The 17,289-nt window shown below is 54.3% G+C and overlaps 1 protein-coding gene and 1 long non-coding RNA gene across 2 annotated transcripts in view; one reads left to right on the forward strand and one right to left on the reverse strand.

Annotated features, from left to right (window-relative positions):
- SCTR (secretin receptor) overlaps window positions 1–17,289 on the reverse strand; it is a 79,552-nt gene that overhangs the window by 32,431 nt on the left and 29,832 nt on the right. The window contains exons 3-4 of the mRNA XM_011941629.1: window positions 4,466–4,614; window positions 1,802–1,815 (exon numbers count right to left, since the gene is read on the reverse strand). Coding sequence (XP_011797019.1) covers window positions 1,802–1,815; window positions 4,466–4,614 — 163 coding nt within the window. The remainder of the gene's footprint in view (window positions 1–1,801; window positions 1,816–4,465; window positions 4,615–17,289) is intronic.
- On the forward strand, window positions 2,093–13,087 carry LOC105511499. The gene is made up of 2 exons (XR_001001723.1): window positions 2,093–2,608; window positions 11,564–13,087. It is a non-coding gene; the product is annotated as an uncharacterized LOC105511499 (long non-coding RNA).

Raw genomic sequence — 17,289 nt, forward strand, 5'->3', positions numbered from 1 at the left:
AAACGCGGGCTGGCTGGCTGGACAGAAAGGCAAATTGAATGGGGATGAAGAGCCTGCCCTGAACTCTTCTCCTAGGGAAGCGGAGAGCGCTTCCCCACTGGAGCTTTTACAGCAGGAGCCCAGCCTGCGGAAGGGAGCCACCAGCCAGGAAGGAAGTCTTGGAAGGCCACCGTGAGGAGTTTCCCTCCTCGGGTGGAATGGCCGGGCTGCATTCTGTACTCTAAGCTGCCAAGGAGGGCTGGGATCTGGCTCCCCAGCTCGGTTCGGTGTAGGCGTTGCAGCGTGCAGGGTGCTGATGGCCGAGTCCTGCAGGTGGGAGCCCTGCCACCCCTTTGCTCTCACTGGAGCCTTGACAGCCCCTCTGAGCGTGGCATGCTCCTTTACACAGACCCCAGGGACTGGGCTCCTGGCTCACAGGGTTTAGGGTCTAATCCTCACAGTGCCCCACTGAGGGAGGTGCTGCTGCCCATTTCACAGGCCAGAACCTCAGGGCCCAGAATTGGGCTATGGTGCCCAGCCACAGTGTATGCCATCACTGTTCTGCCCCCCACCGGGCCCTCTTCCTGAAGTCTCAGGGGCAGCGTTCGTACCAGGAAACCGTGTCCTCTGAGATCCGGGCATGTCTGCCCTGTGAAGCCTCAGGAGGCCGGGAGCCCGGGTTTAGAAGCAGCCAGATCTGAGTCTGAAAGCCAGTGCAGCCTGTTGGTCGCTGCATGACCTTCGGTGCGTCATTTCTCTGTGCCACAAAATGATCACCCACACTGCAAGAGTGAGCAGGGAACATGAGAGCACATGGAAAATGCCCAGGCTGGTGCCAGGCACAGAGCAGGCACCGAGGCATCATTCCCCTCTCTTTTTGGCCTTTCTAAAATAGGCAGGAGTGGGTGGGGCTTGGAATCTTGGAATTTAGGGGAGGGGTGGGGAGGTTTCTGGAATTAAATCAGAGGAGTTAGGTTGTCAGATGGGAAACAACGGTGGTCAAATTTAGGCTGAGTGGACGGGAAGGCGATTTAAGAGAACACAAACTCCCCCAAGGCCAGAATCGAAGGTTATCAGACAGCGCATGCCTAGAGGCTGGGCTCCCTGTGGGCTCGCCCAGGGCAGCACGCCTGCCTGTTTGGGGCCCTCTCCTCACTGACCCAGCAGGACTCCCAAGACAGATGCTGCATGTGACCCAGGCCAGGTGCCCAGAGCTGCTAACAGGGCAGGGCCCCCGCCTTCCACTCTGCAGAGCTGCAGAGGAGCTGCCTCCCCACTTCCCCAGGGCTGAATTCCTAATAGGTAAGGGAACCTTAACTGGGCACAGGCCAGTGTGCACCGCAGGGGACCCCCGAAAGGATGTTTGTGCATATGTGTGTATGTGTGTGTGTGTGTGTGTGTGTGTGTGTGTGTGTATGCAGTTTGGGGAAAGGCCAGTCCGAAGCTTTTATCTGATTTTCAAAAGACTCCGGGACCCTAATTAGGTTGGAAAACATGGCAGCTTTAAGGCCAGATCCTCACTAAGTAGGAAGAGAAAGAGGGCCAAGGGGACACCGCTGGGGAAATGTGTCTTTTGATAAGGAACTCTGGAAGACCAGCGTCCTTTTCAGAGTCAAAGGAATACACCCTTGAGGGAGCATTCTAGGCCTGGCATGAACAGAAACAGCTGGGGGCAGAATCGGCCTGCGGTTTCTCCAGTCACACGGACCCCACCCCCCATCAGGACCCATGTAGTAGGTGCCCTGAAGGAGAATCAATTTATTTTCCAGAGCACCTTGTCCTCACTGGGCGCTCCCCCTGGGGTTAGGGTCGGGGGCACCACCTAGGGAAGCCTGCCTTCCTGCCAGGAGATGAAGGGGCAGGGGTCTCATGAGACCCAGAAGTAGATCTATGGGGAGGAAGGTGGGGTGGGTGGGAGTTCTTGGTGACAAATTGAGGCCGGACAGGTGTTGACCTGTGCTCTTGGGCCACCCACCCCGAGGCTGGGTATGAACAACGTGGCCCCCACCACTCTGGAGCGAGCCCAGAGCCCAATAGGCAGGCCTTTGGAGTGGCCCTGCAGCCCCACAGCGACACCATGTGTCGGCGAGAAGAAACTGCAGCAGAGTCTGCACAGGACCCCAGCCTCCACCCTCACGTTGTGCGGACATACGGGGCACCCCTGAGCTTCCTGCGGTGGACCATGAGCAATCCAAGGGTGGGGGAGCCTCAAGAGGGAGACCCTGAGCCTTTACGTAATGAGGCGGGGAGGGGTTCAAGCAATTAATTGAGAAAGAATGTGACAGGACTGGCACCTGGTCCCTTTGCGGCCGTGAGCACCAGCTCTGCCTGTCCCCTCTGCAGAGGGGCAGAAGGGAAGGTGCTGGGGGAGGCGGAGGCACTGTGGCTCTGGAAAGGCTGAAAGGGGAGGGCTGTAAAGGAGAAGAGCTTCGAGTCCTTTCCACCAGGAGAAAAACCCGTCAGCTGTGGAGGAGCACTGCACGGGAGTCAGAAAGCCGAGTCTGGGCCTGACCTTGCACCTGACCAGCCTGGGGCTCTAGGTCCCCCACATCTGGACTCATCTCCTGTGTCCCGAGCTCCCAGGACCCCAGAGGCAGGCATGGAGGGGCCACGCTGGCAGGTAAAGTTGGTAAGCTTGCAGGGGTGTGTGTGGCAGGGGTGAGGGAAGGAAGGTGGGAAGGAGAAAAAGGAAAAGAAGGGAGAGGAGTAGGGGAGAAGGGACAAAATTTACTTCCAAGCACAGCCTTACAGGGCAGGTCTATTTATTTTCTCCATTTTACAGTCAAGAAAATTGAGGCTCAGCAACAGTGAGCAACTCGGATCCTGGGGCTGACTGGCACCCAGCTAAAAGACGTTTCCCCAAGTCCCTTGCAGTTAGATGTTGCCATGTGACTGAGTTCTAGCCGAAGGAATGTGGGCAGAGTGGGGTCTTTCCCAGGCCAGCCCCTTATGAACCTCTGCCATGTGGTCCTCAGGGTCCTTTCCCCTCTGCCAGTCAGCCTGGAAACTGCGTGACACCACAGTTGTGAGGTGTGGGGTGCTGGAGTCACTGTGTGGAGGAGAGCTACATGCTAATCAGGAACACCTGTTTCCTGTTTTGGAGTTTTTGTTTTTGTTTTTTGTTTTGTTTTGTTTTTTTGAGACAGAGTCTCACTCTGTCGCTGAGGCTGGAGTGCAGTGGCACGATCTCAGCTAACTGGTTCTCAGCTAACTCAGCCTCCCAGGTTCAAGTGATTCTCTTGCCTCAGCCTCCCAGGTTCAAGTGATTCTCTTGCCTCAGCCTCCTGAGTAGCTGGGATTACAGGTGTGCACCACCACACCTAGCTAATTTTTGTATTTTTAGAAGAGACGGGATTTCACCATGTTGGCCAGGCTAGTCTCGAACTCATGACCTCAGGAGATCCACTCACTTCGGCCTCCCAAAGTGCTGGGATTACAGGCGTGAGCCATCGTGCCCGGCCTGTTTTGGACTTTCTGTGGACAAATTTGCATGAAGGCTTTGAGGTGTGGGGCATTGTCTGTTACAGCAGCCAGCATTACCAAGCCAGGAAGTGGAGGAGCAGGGTTCAAGCCTGTCTACCTCAACCGCCCCAATTCCCATAGCGTAGGGTGTTGAGTGAGGCTTTGAGGGAGCAGCATGTTCCCCAAATATGTGTGTGAGTGTGCACACATGTGCATATGTACAGCAGAATTGTGGTGAGAAGAATCTCCACTGCCTTCCCACAGTCTCTGACCCATGGTCATCTTTGCCTTGCCTGACTTTGAAAGGCTGGTGGGTTTTAGTGTTAAATCACCTGTTCTTGTTCAGGCTTCATCGGGCAGCTTTCCTGTCCTGCATGGACCAGGAAACAGGGGCAGCTGCACAGCTTTTCTCAGTTCCTGTTATTATTACTCTTTACCGGATCAAGGGAAAAGGCCTGTGATCTGCAGGGTGGTTTATGGTGATTAAATGAGCCCATGTGTTAATATAAAAATGCCCAGTGCGTGGTCGACTTCTAATCAATGTGAGTCAACTAGGAAAATTCTTAAAACTGCAGTTGTCCTCTGGTAAGAGAACCCCCTGCCCCAGGAGGCCAGGGGCTCCCAGGGAGCCAGTTTCTCAGCAGGGCCTGACAGAGGAAGGAAGAATTCTGTAGGCCAGGCCATTAGGGAGCCTGCCACTGCCAGGAGGGGATCCAGACATGGGGACTGGAACAAGGCCCCTAGTTGCTAAGGGGACAGAAACATGGAAGGAAGGAAGAGCGCTCCTAGCTGAAGGGCCTGGGGAAGACAGAAGCAGGCCCAGGCTGGCTCCCCTACTGCCTTCCCCAGTGCACTGCCTCCCGCCCCCTTGCTTGAGATCCTGAGAGTTGAGTCCACCCCACATTCCCAAGCAAGGCTTCCGATTCTTTGCAGTGATCTCCCCCCATCATTGTACCCATACTTGTCCTCAGAGAAGGTTCCTTGGCCTCCTGCCTCTAAGCTGAGGCCCCACCCAGAGGGCCACCCCCCAGCCTCTCCGCCAGGCCCCATGGGCTGAGTGGTTACCATTTCTGCTGGTGAGCATCCGGAGGAATCTCGGGCACTCCACCTCCACCATCCGGCCCGGCACAGAAGAGGGCCAGCAGCTTATGTTGTCCCACATCCCCTCACAACCTGCCAAGAAAAGCAGCATCAGACAAGGATGGGGGATGGACCGAGGGCTGCCCTACCAGGCTGTCCACATCGCTGACACCCTCGCCTGCCTGGAATTCCCATTAGACTACTTCCAAAGTTCCCAGTAGGTGCTGACTCCTCGGGATCAGGAACCAATAGTGTCTAATGCACCTTTTCCTCTTCGGGCCCTTGGACTCTGCCATCTACGTGGTAGTGCTCAGTGTTGAAGACAGAAGAAAGTAAGAAAGGGAGGGAGGAAGGGAAGAAGGAAAGAAGGAAGGCACCCTCTCCCATAAGCTTTGCAAGTGAAGGTCTGGATTTCTCTGGAGCAGATGGCACATCTGTCGGCCAATCCGTTTGCATTAAACGACTAAGCAGCAGTGGGCCTTCCTCCCAGCTGCATGGTACGACTACCTGGGGAGCTTTAGAAATAGACACAGCCGGTGTGGCACACAGGGATCCTGCACGAATTGGTTTGGGTGGGCCCAGGCATCATGTCCTTTAAAAGCCTTCCAGGTAATTCTAACGTTTGACTGCAGGGTTGAGAACTCTTGTCCCACGGTTCTCAAATTTCAGCTTGCATTAGAATCACCCAGAGGGATTATTAAAACACAGATTGCTCAGTAGGTCTGGGGTGGGGCCTGAGTATCTGCATTTCTAACAAGTTCCCAAGTGATGCTGATGCCGTTTGTGCTGGGACCACACTCAGAGCCACTGCCCTGGCCCTATGGACACAGCTCCACAACGGTCACCACTTATTTGCGGCAAGAATATTGTTGAGGATGTTGCTTTCTGCATCACTTGAGTTCCCTTGAGGAGGCCCCTCCCAGAAGGAGAATCTGGTCTCAATGCAGTGAGAAGCTGAACTTATTGTGAACAGCTAGTATACATAGATGCTGCATTTGAAGCTGGTTCCTTCTTTGATTTGGCTGCTAGGAAGCTCAGAGCTAGATGTGTGGCCCACTTCTGAAAACTGAAAGACTTTAAGATGAATTAAAAAAAAATCACTTGGGTGTTTTCAGTGCAAAACTAGGCATTGTCTAAGTGCGGCTTTCTGGATTATCTGATTCTGTGGGGTGCCAGGTCTTTTGTCTTCGAGCTTCTCCGCAACCCTGTAACTTCTAGATGATTGGCAGCAATGCGAATGATTCTCGTCCATAGGCACAGTAATTATTGTCCAGTTGAAATACGGTTAATTTCACCTCTTCCCTCCCTGTGTATTCAGCCAGCTTTGCATCTATTTGTAAATTCATATTGCCATTCTGTCTTATAGGTATGGGACTGTATTAGTCTGTTTTCATGCTGCTAATAAAGGCATACCTGAGACTGGGTAATTATCAAGGAAAGAGGTTTAATGGACTCACAGTTCCACATAGCTGAGAGGCCTCACAATCACGGCGGAAGACGAAGAAAGAGCGAAGGGACTTCTTACGTGAAAGTGGGCAGGAGGACAGGAGGACACGTGCAGGGAAACTCCCCTTTATGAAACCACCAGATCTCATGAGACGTATTCACTATCACAAGAACAGCGTGGGAAAAACCTGCCCTCAAGATTCGATTACCTTCCGCCAGGTCCCTCCCGTGACACATGGGAATTCTGGGAGCTACAATTCAAGATGAGACTTGAGTAGGGACACAGCCAAACCATATCAGGTACTTTGAATTCTATGAACCAGTGATAAGATCTTCCTGACTCCCTCGCAAACTAAACAGGCTGTTCGGCAGGTATTCATTTTATATTTGCGTGTGAGTTGTGACTGTACTGTCTTTTAAGACATCATTTCACGTAACCACCCACCAATCCTCCCAAAGTTGATCCGAGGGCAGCCACGCAGGGAAACTGCTTCCTGAGACAGACTTCTGGAACCCGTGCCCTCTGAGAGGTCATCGCTGGGGCCAGGCTTGGAAGGGGCTGGAAATGAGCTGAGGGACACCCATGAGGCGAGCCGCAGTCAGTGGTCCTCCAGTTTGGGGAACGTGGCACAGGGCAGAGCCCAAAAAGAAAGAGCCTGGACTCGAGTCGGCTGACCGGGGCTCCAGGCCTGCCCCACCTTGCCAGCTGCCCTGCTCACTTGCTCGTCTCTTTTGGGAGGACCAGCCCCTCCCTCCTGAGGCTATCCAGAGGAAGAGCTCAAAGCCCACCTCAAAAGCCTGCCTGGAGCAGGCACTGGGACTGGCAACCCCTTTCCCACTGGCCTCCCCAGGCCTGTTCCTTTCTCATCTGGACTCAGGAGGTTGGACTAGGCTGAGTCTCCTAAATGGTGGCAATTCTTAGCTCTGGGGACTGGGCGATGGATGCGGTGTGCAGACGTCGCGGGAGTACGCAGATGGCAAATGCTCAGCTTTTTAAGGAGCAAGAATCTATTTTCAGGCATTAATCTGACCAGACTCAGAGCATCCATAGTGTCCTTGGCCCCGTCATCCCCTCTAAGTGAAATCTCCCTGGCGACCTGTCCCATTGCAGAAGCGTGAGCCTCCAGTCTACATCAGAGTGAGCTGGGTGCCTGTCAGAGAGATGCAGATCTCTAGGCCCCAGATCCTCCTTGTGAAGCCAGACCCAGGAATCTGCATTTTAAGAATTCCCCAAAGACGCTGCTGCAGCGGTTCCAGGACTTGCTTTGAGAATTTCCCCTCTGAGCCTCCCTGCTCCTCACAGCTGAGCATTCCTCATTTCTAGGCTCAGCGCTCCCCCTGGCTCCCAGGAGTAATTCACAGAAAGTGAGACAGGCGGTCACAGACCTACCAGTGGCGGTCACTGCCAGCTGTGTCTTCACCTTGGTGCCTGGGTACAGATGCCTCCGCCACCACCAGGCGGAGAGCCCAGGAGAGCAGGCTCCTGGGCCTGTGATGGGTCAGGCATAGCACAGGTGCTCAGCAAACACAGCTAATGAACAAATGAAGGGACGCCAGCTGGAAGCGCCGCCTCCTGCACCAGTCCCCGCCAGGCATCCCTCGTAAACGGGCTTTCACCTTGACACCCAGTTGACTTCCACATTCTGCATTCAGGGCCTGTCAGCTCTGGTGTGGTGCTGATGGGGAAGAGCCCTGCGCCTCCCACACTTGAGCTCATGTAATCCCATGGCAGTGCCTCCAGTTCCCGAGGTGCCTGGCTCTACCTCCATTTCATAAACGCGGCAATCAAGCAGAGCCAGAAGCCGTTTCCCAGGCCACACAGCCAGGGAATGGAGGGGATGAAAGCTATCGTCACCCAGCCCTCCACCCACCTGACCTGTCTCCAGATGACACTGGCCCCAGCTGCCTAGTGCCCTCCTTGTTCAAGCCAGGCTCTGGGAACTGGAGAGAGGTGGGGGGGTGGGGAAGGGTAGGGTGGGCAGGGCCAGGGCCTGGGTCAGGGAGGATGCTGGCCTAGAGCGGGGAAGCCACAGCAGGTGTGGCCTGTTTCTCCCTGAAGAGAGGCCCAGCCCCCTAGTGGGAGAGGAGGAGTGGGAGGGCCCAGAAAGGAACCCAGTCCGGAAATCACGATGTCTGTGGGGGCTTTGGAGGTGGGGCAGTCCCAGGAACCATAAGGGCAGGCTGCGGCCATGAGCAAGGGCGTGGTAGAATTGGAGAGGGACACAGAAGGCCGTGTGTGGGTGGGGCTTTCATAGGACAGTGGAAGCATCTATGAGGCCAAGGAGCAGGGGTCTGTGTCCTTGGAGGCATATGGGAGATGAGGAACCCCTTGGATATTCCAGAAGCTTCACCTGCAAGAGGAGGAGCGGGAGCTTCTCTCTGCTGCGCACTCCCCAGGGAGGGCTCCGCCACTATCCCGAGGCTGCCTGTTCACATTCCAGCAGTGGGCGCTGCTGGCTGGGCCTGAGCAGGGTCTCGGGAACTCAGCGGGCCCGCCAGGTAACCCTGGGCCTACCCAGATGCCTGTGGGATAGGGACTTGGTCCTGAGGACCCTTTACGGACAGCCCACTGTTTGTCTCCATGCTGACCTAACCTGGCACCTGGAGTTTCGGGAGGCGGAGGCTGACCCGGGGCCCTCTTTCCCTTTGCGGCCATCTCAGGGTGGCAGCAGGACGCCTCGTTTCAAGTTGCAGCTCCCCTGCCAGCTTGGGTCAGCCTCTCTTGCATTGGAAGCAGCTGGGGCATTTCCAGAGCATGAAAAAAGGCAGGAGACTTTTGCCTCACTTGGGGAAAAACAGATTTAGCGCTGGCTGGACTGGCCAGGTCAGGGCACCAGCCACAGGCTGGCTGTCTGGCTGGTTGGCCAGACAGATGTGGACGGTGCCAGCACGTCTGAGAAGCTTCCTAACTTGGGTCATGTCAGGCAGGGCCCCCAGGGACGCCTGGGGACAGGCCATGCCAGGCCTGTGCTGGATGTACATCACACATCGGAGCTGATGTTGACAACAGCCCAAGGGTCAGTAGGGTCACTGCCCCACAGCAGAGAGGAGGGAGCTGAGGCTCCAAGAGGGGGACGTGACACGTGTGGGTGACAGAGCTGGTGATAATGGAGCTGGGATCCCACTCAGGCTTCCCATCTCGCCAGCCTGGGGCAGGCTGCCTCCTCCAGGCTGGCCTCGGTGGCAGAAGACCTGGCTGCTAGCCCCACACAGCGTCGCTCGTTTCCTGAGAACCAGTGACACTGCCTTGTTCTCTGCCAGCCCTGGCTGCACCATCTGGGCACAGAAGGCACAGAACAGACCCACGGTTTCCCAGCGTGCAGTGAGCTCACCACTCGCTGGTGGCCTGTGCTTTTGGCTGGTATATGGTTGAACATTTTTTCATAGTTGCACTTTTTAAAAGAAAATTTAATGTGTATTAGAAACATTATAAAACTAGCATATCACAGCTGTGATTTTATAGCTACTATTGTTTAGGATGAGGCTAAGTTTTTTAAAAGTCCATTGATTGAAAGGAAAACGTACGAAGGAAACCATAGTACAGGAGGCGTGTGGCTATAGCCGGGCTGGAGGGAATGTGGCTTGGGGGAGCCGGGCAGTCCGTGTGGCCTCCTCGGTGGAGGCTGCCTTGCACTGTCTCCAGGCTTTGAATGCAGCATCTCGGACCCCACTCTTGGACTCCCCAGTCCCCCAAGCCAAGCGTGAATGAGAGGCAGGGGAGAGCGCTCCTGGCTTAGCTTCGGATCCCTGTCCTGGCTCTGGCCTTCCCAGGCAGCCATGGCAGGGAAGGGACACAGCCCAGGGCTGGGGATCACCCTGGGCAGTTCTAGTTCCAGAGCAGCACAGTTCACTGCCTGGCTCGGGGGTGAGCAGCTTTCATTGAGATAGGGGATGGGGGAGCTTTGTCAATAGTGCCACACTTACTGAGCCACGAGGGAGGGGTCATCGCCCCAGGAGAGCCAGGGCTAGAAGAAATATACATTAGCTGTGTGGGCAGGCACATCCAAAGCATGTGAAGAGCAGACCTCCCCACCCCTTGTTGTCTCTGATGGCCACCTCCGCCACCAACTGTCTGGCTGGAGGGGGTTGGATGGAAGGCTGGGAAGTTTAAGTGGGGAACCAAGAGAAGACAATGCCAGCCCACAAACACCGCCTGGGGAGGAGGGGCTGCCTGCCCCAGTGTCCGTGGCCCAGGAGGATGGTATGGGATACCAGGTTGAGGGAGGTGGTGCGGTGGAGATAGAATGGGCTTTGGACCCAAGCCTACCTTGGGTATGACACTTAATCTCCATGAGCCTCAGTTTCCTCATCTATAAAATGGGCACAGTAATATTTCCCAGGATTTTTGAGAGAATTAAATGATACGTGGGTACAGTGGAGTACTTTCTGATCCATACATCTCTTCTTTTTTCTTCTCTTGTTTTGTTGTTGTTGTTGTTGTTTGTTTGTTTTTGCTTTTTTGGTTTTTGTTTTTTTGCCTTTTCTCTCTCCTTCCTCTTCAGATTGAAGTCACAGAGAAAGGCAGGGAAACTTCCTGGCTTGGGTTTCCAAAGGCCTCTGGGGGATGAAGAGGTATTCTGGAATAATCAAAGCACTTGGGAAAAACAGAAAAAGAACAAGAATTCCCACAGGCTGGGGAGAGATGGAGGGGAAGTGATGAGTTGGGACATGGAAGGTTCCAGAAGGGGCGCAAATACCCTGCTGCCCAGCCAGCCCTGAGGAGGTGGGATGGCCCAGAGGAGAAACGGCTGTGGGGGCAGATCTAGATGGGCAGACCACATACAGCCTTGCCAAGCCCATGCCTCCCAGCAAAGCACACGAGGGGCCAGTGGCCCAGGATAGACGGCTCTGCCAGTCCCCACCTGTGACTGACAGCATCGTCAGCCGCAGGCGAGATCCCCCTGAACACGGTGGTGCTACGTGAATCTCTAGCCCCCTGGGAAAACTGCAGGGGAAGATCCAGAAATGTCTGCCATCCCAGGAGAATGCAATCAGAATTAAAGTCAGAAAATGGAGAAAGTTCTAGTTTCACCCAAAGGGGTTTATAGATAAAGATTCATGGTCTTTATATTTGTGGAGCCCCTGGTCTGAAGCAGACCCAGCAGTGTCAGCTTCCTCTGGCCTGCCCACAGGGATAGAGAGGTGGCCCCAGAGGCAGGTCTGGGTGGGTGGGAGGAGGGCTGGGAGAGGGGAAAGGGCCATCTGAAAGGGCAGGACAGTGCCTGGGAGTTTGCCCTGCGTCTACCTGGCATGGAGCCTCCATCCTACAGTCCTCTATTTATAAATAAGCTCAGATGGCCTGATAAAAATCTGGGACTATTTCTGGAGCAACGTGTCAGGCTGCAGTGGCATGGGGCCAGGCTGGGCCATGCTGAACTGGGCCACTCACACCCCTCCATGTCCCTGGTGCTCACTTCGTCGGCTGATGGGGTCACTAGGGAAGCCACAGCTCCTCTTTGTCTTGCCCTTGTGTCTGTCCTCTCCTACCTTCTGGTTCTGCTGCTGGTTGCTCTTTCTTCTGCCTACGGACGGCCACATCCATCTCTCAGGCACCTCCACCCCTGCTCACCCCCACTCATCCCTTTCTCCTCCACAGAACCCACAGTGGCTTAGGACGAGCTCCTGCACAGCAGCCTGTTTCCCAGTTGCATCGTGTCTCCCTTTGCCTCTCTTGGCTCAGCCCTGGCCCCAACCCCAGGCCATCCAAGGGGCAGCCTGGTGAGTTTTCCTCAACTTTGCTAATGGCTTGACCTACAGTCTTGTCAAGAGAGTGTCCCTGTCATTTGTGATGGCTGGACACACAGGAGCTGTGGTCAGGATGGGGCTAGAGGAGCTGAAATCCCAGGGCAACAAAGGTATTTAAAAGCACATCACAGGAGAAAGAGCTAAAGAGTCTTGGAACCAGGAATCGTAAGCTGTCTGATGGGCTGAACTCTCTTGAGAGTGATGAGGTGCCCATCACTGAAAGTATTCAAGCAGAGAGTCATGGAATTAGGAGACTGGGAAGAGCATCAGACACTGAATGAAGTCTGCACTAGATGAGATGAAGAAATGAAGAACCCTTCCAGCCCTGAGACCGAGCAGCCACTTCTCTGGAGCAGGCTGGTCCATCTATGTCCAGAAGGCCAGCCCCAGGCCAGCTTCTGAGCACGGGGAGCTAAGTGCCTCCCCTTCCAGAGACTGCACAAAGTGTGTGCCACCCTCACGGAACCCTCCTCATCCACCGAAGAACTCTTCTGCACCTGACCTAAAGCTCTTCATTTCACACCACCTTTCAAACAAATTAAGGATTAATTGCCAGCAGCAATCTCTGTCTTTTTTTGTTTGTTTTCTCTAATGGAAAACCCTTCTCTCGGGAGGGTGAGGTTATCAGTCATTCACAGCTCAGTTGTGCTGTGTTTGATTAGACTGGATGGCAAAGCGGAGTCCTGTTTCAGCTCTGTGTGATCCTGGGCCCCTTGGAGCCTGTTTTCTCATCTATGAAATGGGAGTAATTATAGTGCTTATTGCACAGCTGTTTTAAGAACTAAAAATTTAAATTGTCTAGAATGTTATACGAACATAAGCTAACATATTTTGGAAAAATGAGCCAAGGTCAGTGGTGCCGAGGGAAGAATGGGCAGAGGTGAGCTGTGGGCAGCCGTGGAGGATGGTCCAGGGCGTGGCTGCCAGAGGGCATCGGGGGCCAGGAGACTCCAGAAAGGAGCTAGGAGCTAGGAATGTTAGAGAAACTGCAGTAACAGCCAGCACGCGTGAAGAACTGATTCGTACTATACCGTGGATGAACCTCAAGAACGTTATTCTCGGCAAAAGCAGACAGACACAAAAACTCACATAGCAAATGCTTCCGTCGATATGCAATGTCCAGCACCGGCAAATCCACAGAGACAGAAAGCAGATTAGTAATAGGCAGCAGCTGGGGAGAGGGATGGAGGGGAATGATGACTTAATGGGTACAGGGATTTTACTTTGGGGTGATGAAGATATTTTGGAATGAGATAGAGCTGGTGGCCACATACAGCATTATGAATGTGCTAACTGCCATTGAATTATTCACTTTAAAATGGTGAATTTCATGCTATGTGAATTTCACCTCAATAAAAAAGGTACAAAATAAAAAGCCTGTTTTCCTGGACCCATGCTCTGGGGAGTGGGCAACCAGCAGGCAGACAAGAAGGAAAAAGGGATGGCATGACCCCACTTGAAGGCAAGGACACTAAGGCTCAGAGAGGACCAGCGTCTTGCTCAAGGTCACAGAGCACCTGTGTGACAGAGCAGGACACATGCCCAGGTCTGTCTGACTGTCGAACCCACGCCTTGCATGTCACCACACTGTCCTTCTGGAACATTCTTTCCCTGGGGAGAGCCATGGCCCTTCCACCAGCCAGCTCTGAGGGGGTATTGACTTCTGTAAACAAAGTAATAAATAGCCCTGTGGGGCAGGCCATGCAGTTATTAGGGTGACCGTGAAATGTTCCCACAAAATGCCAGTAAGACCTTGGCCACCTAACCCGGAATAGCTGAAGAGTTAATTTTTTATTTGTGATAAGTGTGGCGGGCTCGGTGACAGCTCTTTGAGTGGCGTTTCCTGTAACTCGTCTGGCATTCAAATATTAACCTCTACCCCAGGGAGCTTAACCATTAACCCTGCACCCTCAGCGGAGAGCCCCAGCAGTCCCGTCCCCCACACAGGTGCCAGGATAGAGCCTCGGTGCTGAGAGAGGCCCCCTGGGCACCAGATCTAGGCCTTGGCCATTTCTCCTCTTAGTCTTTTAGGGGATTTTTTCCTCAGACGTCACACCCGCTCCACAGTCCCAGATGGAGCCCTTGGCCCCGGCTTCTGACCCCCTCAGTGCGGCAGACCTGAAGACTTTTCCAGCAGGCAGAGTCCTTGGACATCTTTAGGGCTTTAAAACCATGTTTTCAAAGTAACAGATCCCCTTTCCTAAATGCCCCCTGCAGAAGGTCAATATGCAAAACAGATCCCAGTGACAGCTGTTTGTGATGCAAGGGTCAGCTGAGCCACCCTTTCACCCACCTGCGTTCTGGCCCTCCTTGGTTCTGCCACCAGGGCCTGGCCAGACACCGCAGCTCTTGCAAAGCCAGGGGAGCCCTTTTCTCAGGGAGAGTAAGGTCCGGAAGAGAGGGGTATGGTCAGGGCTTGCCCAGGTCCCCCCAGTGAGTGTGAGGCAGAAGTCAAGCAGGAATCCCCAGTGAGCTTTCTCGGCCCTGGATGCACAGTCAGGACCTGGCAGAAAAGGCTGCTGCTCTGCATGGGGAGCCTTAGGGAAGAAAGAGAACCAATTCTGCTCAGATCAGTCAACCCAGAATTGAGATATGGACGTGGGTGCAACTTCCTAGAGTAATATGAATGTGCACTTGGCATTGGTAAGGTGACTGGGCAAGAGGTTCGCAGAAGAGGCACCACCCACAGGCAGGGCTGAGCGCCTAACTGGACCCCAGCCATTCATGGCAGAGGTCAGCCTGGCTGCACCAAAGGGCTGGGACAGAGGCCACGAGAGGAGCTTCTGCCTTCTTCAGGTAGTAATTCACTTATTCCCCACGACAGCATCATGAAGTTGATCCGATTATTTTCCCCACTTTAAAATGGGCACATTGAGGAGTGGGGAGAATCCTCTACCCAAGAGCCCCAGAAAGGAAGAGTGACACCGACTCCGGCTGACTCTGTTTGCTTCCTGCCTGGCATTCAGCCCTGCTCATCTCACCAGATCTAGCCGTGAGCGGCCTGATAGAAGACCCTCTCCCACCACGGTGGGGAGAGTCTCTTCCTCGAACTGTGACAGCCCAACAGGAATTCTGGGTGCCCAGAGGGGAGCAGGAACCCCAGCCAGCATGGTCACTAGTCAGGGCCCGAGTGAGGCAGGCAGAGCTGGCTCAACACTCCATAGCAGAGGGCCAGGGAAAATAGGGACTCACCTCTCTCCCCCAAAGCCAGACCCTGGAGGGCATCCTTCCACCGGTGACCAGGACCACATTGCTCGCCTCAGCTAATCTGTGACAAGCTGGGCAGCTGGGGGCATTTGTGTCCTCTGCAGGGGCCTTGCCTGCCTCCAAGGCTCCATCTCATCTCCCACTCTGTCCTTGGGGCTGGCGGTCTTTTGTTTTCTCTTTTCTCCCTGCTCTCGGTCGTGTATCTGCCCTCATTCACTCAGTAAGTCAGTTGACAAACCCACACTGAATACTCGGTCTGGCAAGCCCTGTGTCAAAAACACTGGGGAAGAAGGAAGGTGACACTGCTGCTGCCTCAGGCTGGGGCAGGGACAGTCCAGGAAACACACCTTTACAGTGCAGTGCAGAGGTGCGAGGAGAGAGAAACAGTCTCCTGCAGGAGTCGGGGTGACTCGCTTGGCCAGAGGAGCTATGGGCATTCAGACATCATTCCTAGAGGAGTCTGAAAAGGCGGGTGGTTTCAGAGGGAAGAAGATGGAGAATGGTGTTGTAGCAGAGGGATCTGCTTGTGCAAAAGCTGGAGGCAGGAAAGAAATGGACAGGCAGGAAATTGCAAGCAATTTGGTTGAGAGTTGAGCTGATTGGCAGTGTTTGGGGTGGAGATGTGGACAGGGGCCACGTCAGGAGCTGGGCCTCATCCTGGAACCGCTGCAGAACAGTGGGACATTTTAAACACATCTCGTGTTACAATAACCATCCCTTGCTTCTCAGTGTAAATGAAAGTTCACCATCAGCCCCCCGAGAGGCTTCGCACTCTAGGCCCCATCTCAGGGCTGCTGTCATCGGAATTTCAGGCATTGTCCTTGGGGAGAGGAGGTGGGGCGCACCCGCCATTCGGCTGCACCTCAGGCTGGCCTTGTTGGTGCCTTGCTTCTTCCTGTCCCAGACACAGTTGCCGGGGGTAGCAGGAAATCAGAAGGCTCTCTCTGGTGCCCCCATGAATGCCATAAGACCATGGTCTGGCTCCCCAAGTGCAGTCAGAGCCAGAGGGAAAGTGCAGCCAGGTAGAGGGAAAGCAAAGGCTCACACTGTGGGAGAGATGTCTGTTCTGTCCCTGTCCCTCGCGCAGTGGCCGAGTGCATGGGCTAAAGCACATTTGCAGCATCCACGTTGCTGCCTCTGCTGATCACACGCTCTCATGTTCCTCTGCTTCCAGCTGCTCCTGACAAATGAGGGCCGGGAGGGTTCCAGGCTGGCTCCTGGGTCCTCTTCCCTTCCCGCTCCTGTACTCTCCTGGTGCAACCTCAGCCTCACCTGCGCCTATGCGGAGGTTTATCCCCAGCCCTCATCCCCACTCTGAAGTCTCACCTCTACACGTCTAAAACTACATTTGTGATTTTTTATCTCCTCTCCTCCAAAATACTGATCTTCCTTTACTTCTTCCTCCAATTGCTCAAGTCAGACACCTGGGGGCCATCCTGGATTCTCCGTCTCTCATCTCACTCCCAATCCAGCTCATCACCATGTGTGGTCAGTGTCTCCCAGCCACACAGCTCTGCTATGGGTGTACGCCTCTCCAGCCCTCGCAGCGGGACCTGCTTGTAACTCCTTAGCCTTAACCTTTTCTGGGCATAACCAATCTCACTTTCACCCACTGGTCCAGTATCTCTTTGTCTGGCTTTCTCTAGCTACTGGAGGCAATTCTGTCCCTAAGCACAGCAGGCTGGCAGTGCAAGGGAATGAAAGCTGCGTGCCCTGAAGCAGGCCCACCTCTGACTGATGGGACACTGGTGGATGCATCCTCCAGCTCCTGTGCGACTTGGAGGCATGTGTTCCACACGTGCCCACAGTGATGACGCAACATTTACCAGCTTTCTTCCCTTCCCTGTCTTGGTTCCCAGTCCTACTGATCTGGCCTGGAATCACCTGCTTCTGGGGAATCCAAACAATGACATCCTATCCAGTCCCAATGATCCTATCTCTTGCCTAGACCACCGGGCTCCCAGCGGGTCTCTCTGAACTACTCATGTCCTTTTCCAGTTCACCTCCCACACTGTGGCAGAGGTGAAAATTCATAATGCAGACAGTCACACCCCTGGCCTCCTAAGACTCTCCAGGGCTTTTGGCCGCTCTTAGGATAGGATGAAAATCTCCCAAGGGCCGATGAGCCCCTGTGTGCTCATCCTGCAGCAGGATCCTTCATGTCTGTGCTCAGTAACCACCAGTCAGACTCAGGCCTTGGCTCAAACATCATTTCCTCAAGAAAGCCCTCATGGAGGCCCAGGCCAGGTCAAGCCTCCTGATTAGACACTCACGCAGACCCACATACTGCTCTTATCTCATCATTTTATATGAGTTTCTTTCCTTCCTTCCTTCCTTCCTTCCTTCCTTCCTTCCTTCCTTCCTTCCTTC

Source organism: Colobus angolensis, unplaced genomic scaffold, assembly GCF_000951035.1.
Source record: "Colobus angolensis palliatus isolate OR3802 unplaced genomic scaffold, Cang.pa_1.0 Scaffold20, whole genome shotgun sequence".
Taxonomy (NCBI): domain Eukaryota; kingdom Metazoa; phylum Chordata; class Mammalia; order Primates; family Cercopithecidae; genus Colobus; species Colobus angolensis.